The sequence below is a fragment of the Boleophthalmus pectinirostris genome, unplaced genomic scaffold (genome assembly GCF_026225935.1).
Source record: "Boleophthalmus pectinirostris isolate CB_2022bp ecotype Guang Dong unplaced genomic scaffold, ASM2622593v1 HiC_scaffold_14, whole genome shotgun sequence".
In the NCBI taxonomy this organism is placed as follows: Eukaryota; Metazoa; Chordata; class Actinopteri; order Gobiiformes; family Gobiidae; genus Boleophthalmus; species Boleophthalmus pectinirostris.
This window is the reverse complement of record NW_026571047.1, coordinates 20607778-20617052: the sequence shown is the minus strand read 5'-3', so window position 1 is coordinate 20617052 and position 9275 is coordinate 20607778. Positions and strand designations below refer to the sequence as shown.

The 9275-nt window shown below is 36.6% G+C and overlaps 1 protein-coding gene across 4 annotated transcripts in view; it reads right to left on the bottom strand.

Annotated features, from left to right (window-relative positions):
- Positions 1 to 9275, bottom strand: part of tanc2b (tetratricopeptide repeat, ankyrin repeat and coiled-coil containing 2b) — a 271242-nt gene that overhangs the window by 31654 nt on the left and 230313 nt on the right. For 2 of the 4 annotated variants that reach the window (XM_055150162.1, XM_055150159.1), the window contains 4 exons: positions 8558 to 8596; positions 6650 to 6931; positions 5269 to 5393; positions 746 to 977 (listed from right to left, as the gene is read on the bottom strand). In XM_055150162.1, the coding sequence (XP_055006137.1) occupies positions 746 to 977; positions 5269 to 5393; positions 6650 to 6931; positions 8558 to 8596 (678 nt within the window). The remainder of the gene's footprint in view (positions 1 to 745; positions 978 to 5268; positions 5394 to 6649; positions 6932 to 8557; positions 8597 to 9275) is intronic. The other 2 variants (XM_055150160.1, XM_055150161.1) reach the window with 1 other exon arrangement.

Here is a 9275-nt window from a genome sequence, read left to right as displayed (position 1 = left end):
AATTATTAGTTTGTACGACCATAAACAAAAACAAAAAAATCCTTACATTTTTCATTTTGATTACTACTCTGATTTCTGTTTATTTTGTACGATCATGAACGATAAACTTTGTGCATACTTTAACATCGAACATATAAGTGTGAACCAGTGATTATGTAAAACAATTGGGGTAGGTTTTTTTTAAACTTCATCCTACTCCTTTTGAGCACCAGGTCCGAAATATGTTAATGTACATATCCCTGTTTGTGTAATTGTTTTTGTTGTACCTTGCTCAACAAATCAAATTAATGAATGATCTTGAACTGTATCAGAACAAGTATAAGAGCACATAGACTAGTATACGCCCATAGACCACTGTGGAACATACCTGGACAAGGGATTACACAGATATAAGGCCACATGGCAATATAAAAGAAAGAATATTGAATGTTGAAAATCACATTTTGTTGTCTAATTATTACTATTGTGGTATTAGAATTGGCACTGATTATTGAGTCTATTTCTTAGTATCAAAATGAATATAAAATTAAATAAAGGGCACAGATTATCACACAACTCACGCGGTGTTAATGGCAGAGAATAAAAGTGCTTGAATGTTTTTAACCATTTTTTTTCTTTTTTTTTTGTTGTTAATTGCCCATGTTTTGAATGTCTGATAAGTATGACGAGATGTTGTGCTTTTTTTTTTACATTACTAACTAACTAATTAACTTAAAGTGCTCTGGTACATATTGCAGTTACTCACCTTTATAAAGTGCATCCAGGGGCTCGAGAATGCCCCTCCTGAATGAGGACAGGGGGTCTTGGACACAGGACCTCAGGCTGAGCACACTCTGCAGGTGAGGCTCTCTCAGTAGTGCCTCCCTATAGGCCACGAGGTGTGGAGAGCGACAGAGCAGAGCCGCAATGTTGTGGACAAACTCAGGCACCAGACAAGTGTAAGCATTATCCGCCTGGCAGTAATGGTACGCCACCACCTGGGGGAGACAGAGAGCAGGGAAAAGAGGTAATGTTAAATCAATGTTGGTCACTGGAGAAACCTGAAGGTAAATAATAAGATTTGAGTGGTGGAACATTTGTTGAGACAAGGGAGTTAAGGGAGTTATAAAACATAGTGGTTCTTAAAATATAGTATGGATGACACTAGTGGTGTGAGGCTTTTTCAGTGGGTAGAGTTTTAAATAGTGCTAAATGATATATTTTCTGGTTTTCTTCTGGTTTAGACCTAAGTTAGTACTAAATTTGATATTGTTAAGTTTTGGTTTAGTGAAAGTTTAGCCATGACTTATTTATTCTTTTCCTTTTCCAAACTATGTCAGTCTCAAAACTTTGTCCTGGTTCAGTACAGTCGTAGTTACAGCTTAGGTATGTTGTAGTTGATTCAGATTGGATCCATTTATCTCCTGTTTAGATCCAGTGTTGTTATATGCAGTTATGGATAAGTCCTAGTTTAGCTATGCTTAAGTTGTGTTTGTTTCGTACCTTATTTAATAAATAAGAGATATAACATCAAAATTCAATTAAACTATTTTGTTCCTACCATCACTATTATGCTATTTGCTACCTGTGTTATGTTGTTTCCTTATTTCAAACATACCACCTTGTGATGTCATGAGGTAATATAGGAAGTGCTCCTGTGATTTTAAACTTCATACACCTTCACTAGAATCATTTGGATGATTTTGGACCTGGAATTTCCAACTGAATTAACTTGAAAACTACTGCTTCATGGCATCACAGAGCATGGAACGGAGCATTTTGAGCTTTGGAGATGTAGACAGACTAAAAGATAAAGGATTATTCAAACATGACCAAAGGTGTGAATGAAACAAAAAATAACTCCATTTTAGGGGTGTAAGGATATCAAAGTCTCACGATATATATCGTCATGGTATGAACCTTATGGTATGATATTTATTGCAGTATTGTGAGAAAGTTCATGATATGGTGGAGAGGCTCATGATTAGGGATGTAACAATATCCAAATCTCTGTGTACGATATTTTCACGATATTTTGTGGAGCTAACAAAACTGTGAATATGCTACTTTTTCCTCTTAAAATGCCTTGATAAGACTTAATCCAAAGAACTAAGACTTAAAAGTGTTTAGAACTGTTATTTCTTCTTGTAGTCTGCACTGAAATGGAGCAAAGGATCATGGTCTATGTAGTTCCCTGTCTTTTTTTTAGTTATTGCTGCACCATAACTCTTAATTTAAGCAAAGAGACTTGTAATTCGATATATTGTGATGGTCCACGATATTATTGTAAGAACTTTGACGATATAATATCACAATATCTCGGTTATTGTTACATCCCTACTCCATCTATGTTTTTAGGTACCAGTATTCTACTATGTCTTAAAGCTCACAAGAATTTTTAATATAGGACCTTTAAAGTATTCCCATACAGACTTGAAGACACATTTCTTCAGTGTCTAGTCCTGGTAGAAGTCACCTGGGATCTGTAGTCGTCTTCATGGTGTATGATTACATTATAATGGGGCATAATACTTCTCGCTCCGCTGTACGGTTTTTGCTATTAATAATTCATTGCTTCCGGCTGCCGCGAGTTGGAGTTAGCTCATGCATGTGTGAGATGACTGTGACACGAAGGAGTCAAGTGTTAAGCTGTTAGATTTCACACCCATGTACTTGAAACATCCAAATGAATCTTAGAATGAATGAAAGATGGGTACAACACTGAGCGGTAGCCCGGATAAAATGGGGACTGGAAAAAGTAAAGGACAAATTTGGACTAGTATAAAGCGATAGAATAATATATTAGTTTATTGTTTAATAGTTATATAGTTTGAGCAAAATATTCTTCATCATTGCCTTATGTTTTTGTCAGAATTATAATAATAAATATCCACTTTATTTTTATTAAAGTATCTTGTACGCACACTAGTAGAATTAAATCTTCACTATTGCAAACTTCACAAATGTTTATTTATTACTGAAGATTTTTTTTGTTTGTTTTAATTTTCTTAATTAAACAAAACAAAAAACAACTAAATAGTACATGCAGATATTTAATAATTATGCCTTATTTGACACCAGTTCCTATATTTGCTCTTTGTTATTATATAATATTGACAATAATTCTAATCAGTATATAATGATGATGATCCAAATGATGCAGAAAAGAGGAAACCACTGTATGCATTAATAGTCATGTATGCCTGAAAATAACAGTAAAAATAAAGGATTTATTCATTTATTTATTTTTTGACATATAACCTAACCCTGCTACTGGTAATATCCTATAGGTGTGATATCTATTGTTCCTATCAGAGGTAAAGTGAAGAGATTTTTCCAGCAGAACTAGGGGCAATGACAAAGACAGGATGAAAGGATGAAAAAATGAAAGTCTGATCAGAACGAAATGGTAATTTTTCGGTCACAGATGAACAAAGGGGGCTTAAGACAAAAGGGTGAAAACGGGAGTGGAGCTCAATTATTAATGCACAGAGTTAACACGATCTAATAGTCTGACTGGGAAATGGCTTCTGCAGGTTTAAATATTTCATAAGACTCCCTGGCAAAGTTGTTTTTTCTTTTTTAAACACATCTGCATAATGCATTAGACCGGGGCTAGGGATGCAGATGGCTGAGCGGCAGGGGAGGGGCTTCAAGGTGTGACAAAAAGGAAACTTTTTTTTTTTAATAGAAATCATCAACATTTCAAACAGGTCATGGCTTTAAACATTTCAAAGTTAAAGACAAAATCCTAATGTTTCTTGGTGTGTTTTGAAGTTTACCCCCAGTGGAGAGGGGTCTGTGGAGCGGAGTGGAAACAGCAGGGGGGAGACAACCTTGACTTTCTCTTCAAACATTTAAGGCGGAGAACACCTGGACTTTGAGGGGACATTTTAGAGACTTTTAATGGTCGAATAAAAACGATAAAGATGAAAGCCAAGAGGAACCAAATGAATGAAGTGTGATGAAGTGTGCAGGGTCCTATATTAAACTAAATGAACACTTGTGAGCTTTAAGCCATGTTATAATGTTGTTGCCTCATCAAAAACATACCCGGAGCTGTGTTTTGTTTCATTCACACATGTTTGAGTAACCCTTTATAGTTAGTCTGTGTACCTCTCCAAAGCTTAAAATGCTCTGTTCCACCTTGTGATGTCATGAGAGCCGCGTTTTACCTTTAGTTCAGCAGAGATTGTCAATTCCAGGGCTGAAATCACGCAAATGATTCTAGTGAAGGTGAATGGCGTTTAAAACACAGTGGTGCACTTCCTGTATTACTATATGAAATTACAAGGTGAAACAGAGTGTTTTCCATCTGAGGAAAGAAGTCATATATATATAAAACATATGTGTTTGTTTGTGTGTTAAACATGTGTGAATGAAACAAAACACAACACCAGGTACATTTATGATGAGGAAACAATATTATAAAAGATCAGAAAATAGCATAAATATGGGTCCTTTAATATTACAGCTCATTAAATTTGAGCAATACTTGAATCTAACCAATATTTAAAATATGCCTGTAACATTTACAGGCACATTTTAGCATAATATTGTCTGGAAATCGCCACATTTGAAATAACTCTGAGTATGTTTTTGATGAGGTGACAACATTCAACAACAACAATTTTGCTTAATAAAGGACCTTTAAACATAGAAGTGCAAAAACGTCATGCAATGCCTCAGTTGTCCAGGTACGATCCATAGCAAAAGACAACTGGACAACTGTTGTAAAAAATATGATGCATTTTATCTGAAATATTACAACTCATGGTAAATGGTCACATTTTTTCTATAGCGCTTTTCCACCTTCAAGGCACTCAAAGCGCTTTACAACAAGGAACCACTCACCCATTCACACACCAGTGTACGCAGACACTGTGGGCAAGGACACAACGGCTGGAATCACACCAGCCAACCTGTGGGTCAGTGGATCTGACCGCTCAACCTGAGATGTTTATGTAGAGAGCTGGATTCGAAACACCAACCTTCAGATCAGTGGGCGAATGCTCTACCAACTGAGCTACTGCCGCCCTACTGAGCTACTGCCGCCCTCATATTTGTTATATTATTATATTTTTTATCGGCTCTTTTTCAAGTTTTTTGTAGTTATAGTTAATATTCTAGTTTTGCCTATCTCCAAAACTAAAACTAGACTATAATATTTGGTATTTCCCCCACCTCTACTTACGCTGTAATGCTTTGTAATTATGTAATGTTTTATTTGATTGGCATGTAGACATTTTAAGGGTACACGCTACAATCCGAAGTGTAATTGAACTGTACCTGAGATGCAAGCCTCCTCATGGCCTCCTCTTGGCGCCTCCTCATCTCGGGGGTCCCTGGACAGCTGCCTCCCCCCAGGGTCCCATGTGAGGGCTGGGGCTGGGTGAGCGGGAGGCCCTCTCCATCTGGACACACACACACACAACATGCTTCAGACGCTGCCAACATGTCTCTCAAGACTCAAGAGAAAAGTGTTACTGCCAATTGGTATTTCCTCACAAGTTCATTCATTTATGTAATTATTGTGTGTTCATTTTGATATTGTGATGAGTGATTTATACTTTTAATTTCATATTTTTTTACTTGAATGATATTATTTGGCACATACAAACAGCGCACAGATGTAAAAGTTTTATAAAATTGCGTTCTTGTTGAGTTTGATGAAAAACTGTTGTCAGAGCAATTAACAATTAAAAAATCCATGAGTTAAAGCTTTAATCTCTCGTTTTAAATATAAATAAACTTTTTCATGGTAGAATCTTTCAAATTTGTTGCATGTTTGTGTCTATAGATAGATCATTTCAGGTCCCATTTTTAAATGTACCTCGTTTTGACCTAGTTTCATATGAACAGTGAGGACACAACTCTAACAATGTTCACTTCTAGGCTCAAAGCAGTTCTGTTTAATTTGCATTTGACTGATTTATTTAACGGATTTATACACTCTTCTAAATTTTATAACCTCTTCATGACCTTTTAACATGCCTTTCTTATTTTTTGAATAACTTTGTGCACAAATTGGGCTCCAAAAATGTACTTGCCTTCTTTTTATGTAGTAAGGTAAAATCTCTGTGTAATAGGGCTGGGTATCATTAAGAAGTTGACGATACGATACATATCTTGATACAGTGAGCTTACGATTTGATGCGATATATTTCAAATTGATACGATACGGTTCAATACAAATAAAGGTTAAATGATGTCTGTGATACTAAAAGTCTTTGTTAAACCCCTTCTTGTGTAAAGTTCATATGAAACACACACATTTTAATCATCAATGTAAAAATGTCAAATTTGTTGCATAACGAGTTTCCTTCCTCCAAACAAGCAACAAATCTGTACCACTGTAACAAAATAATTCAGCAAAAAATACTCTTGTGGATATATCGATACAGCAGCCCACGATATCGATACTGTATCATCACATTAAACGATACAATATATTGATATTTTGATATTTTTGCACACCCCTAATCTGTGCTCCTATTATTATAGACATACCCTATACATCTGACATGTTTTTGGTGCTTAAGTTTGGGTTAATCCATAAAATAAACAGACATTTAGGTTTTTACTTATCATTTTGGTATACAAGTAGTACATTACTGTTGCCATCTGTCTTAACTATACACAATACATTATACATGTCTTTGGTGCTTACGTTTGGGTGAGGCCTGGGGGCTGTCTGATGCGATCTGCCTCATCCTTGTCCCGTGGCAGCTCAGAGCGACCAGTCTGGACATGATGGCGGTCTTTCCGAAGCCAATATTTCCCACAATGATGACGCCGGGGTTGGATCCGCTGTTGTTGTGGTTGAGGTACGCGTCGATTTCCTGGAAGAGCCACTCTCGCCCCGTGAACACAGAGTCCATGGTGATACTGGGCACTTCGAACAGCAGGGGCTTTAGGGCGATGTCATTGGGCCGGTAGGGGGCAAATCGTACTGTTGGGAAGGACAAAAAACAGAGATGATAACCTATCCCTCTGGTACTATGTTGACAGCCACTACTATATACTGTTTTTGACCTGTTTTTTATCATGTCATTTAATTATTTTTATTATAGTTTCTCAATAGGAATAGGAATGCTAGGAATCAAAACAAATTTAAAAAGACAACAACTACGACTACAATAAAGTGTTAATGTTGTAAATTATGAGAAATGTGTTTGTATGTGTTACATTTTTGTTTATGTACGTATATTTTTATGTAATTTTCTGTGGCAAATCTGTTGAGAAGGATAGAAAATCAAATATATTACAGCGACTAGTTACAGATATACACTAGAATGATAATGAGACTTTTGTATTTTATATTTATCGTATTTTTTCTCACTTGGGATTAATTCTAGGTATATAATAGTATGCAATTTATTTTAGCAGGATTTATTTTTATATCAGTACCAATTCTATAGCAGGTATTGTTGTTCTAGAAGGGGTTGTGAATTAAAAAATGAGCCAGATCACCAGATTAAAGACCTGCTATGTATTCAAGCATTATTTAATGCTTTGAAACAAGTATAAATTAGATCTTAAATTGCCATTATGAACAAACAGTATGGTCTATGATATTATTAGAGGCTGAGAATTACATTTACTTAGAGCCAATTCAGCGCCAGTGTCCTCCTTTATTAACTGCACCATGTTGTTTTCAGTCACTAGAGGGAGTCGTTAATCCAAATCCTCCAGAGGTTGGGATCTTTTCAGACCAAGACATATGGACTATTAAAAACTAATGAGGATCAAACGAAACTAGAATTGACTTCTGAAACTGTGTGATAAATTCTGTTTTAGGATTTGGTCAGATGCTTTAGTTTGTTTTTCCCAGGCTGCAATTTTAAAACTGATTTTGGAATTAAAAGGGAAAAAAACACTAACAAATTCAGTTCAGTTTGCCAATTTATGAATGAGGATTAATTGGGACAGCAAGTTCAGGTTTCAGGATGGCTTTTCATTTTATCGTGTTTACAGCATAATAGGGATGTTGTAGTGCATTGTGATGTGGTAAAAAAGAGAAAAATCACATTAAAACAGAATAAAGGTGCAGTATATGCACTATATACTATGTACAACACCATCTTGTCTCCATGGAAAGGTTATTTTGTCTAGAATGTTTATAACTTATCTATTTCCAAGGAGACAAGAAGCAGGAGACAGTACTAGACCAAATTACAGGTCAGATCTGTGGAGATGTAACCCCCTGAAAGTTACGCAATGGACCTTTAAAGTATCAATGGCAGGGAAACCATCCAAAAAGACACAGTATTTAGTGAATTAAGCGCATCATTACAGCCCTGATAAAGTATGAGCAGAACAATATCAGATGTTAAAATACATTTCATTTATTTATGCTTATTCTATTTAATATGATTTCTACTTTTTGAACTTTCTTAACTAATCCACAATCACTTTTCAACTCTTTCATCACCTGATATATAGTTTAAGGTCTATAGTAAAATAATAATCATGATTAGTCGAATTTGCCAAAGATTGCACCAGCCAAAAGCAGCAGGGGGCAGATGTGAGCTCAACAGGCTGAAGTGAAAGAAAAGAATAAAACAGTAGAACTTACGTGACTGGGATTGCCAGGCGTGGGCGTTATTAGCGGAAGCTGCGACAAAGAGCAAAGCAAAGCAGAGGCACAACATCAATGAAGAAAGTAGCATCAAACGGCTAACAGCCACAACGAGCAAAACAAGCAAAAAGCAGCATTGTTTTAGACGGCAAAGTGCTAATGGTGAAGACTTCTTTCAAAACATCAACAGTTAAATATTCAAATTCATAATATTGAACAGGGCTGTGGAAAAATAAACTACCGTAATACTACATTTGGTGATACTATATAGTTGTAATGGGCCGGTTTCTGTGACTTACAACTGCCATGCCGAACTGAACCAAGGACCAGGACTAAAACAGGACTGAACCAGGACTAAACCAGGTCTACAAGGACTAAACCAGGTCTACCAGGACTAAACCAGGTTTAAACCAGGTCTACCAGGTCTAAACCAGGTCTAAACTAGGTCTACCAGGACTAAACCAGGACTAAACTGGTCTTAGTCCCGGTCTCAGTCCCAGTCTCAGTCCCGATCACCTGAAAGTCTACATGGGTGCACCTCCGGGGCCATGGAGACCAGGACTGAGACCAGGACCAGATCGCGATTGAGACCAGGACTGAGACCAGGACCAGATCGGGATTGAGACTGGGACTGAGACCGGGACCAGACCAGGACTGAGACCGGTTTAGTCCTGGTTCAGTCCTGGTTCAGTTCGGCGTCACAGTCATGTAAACG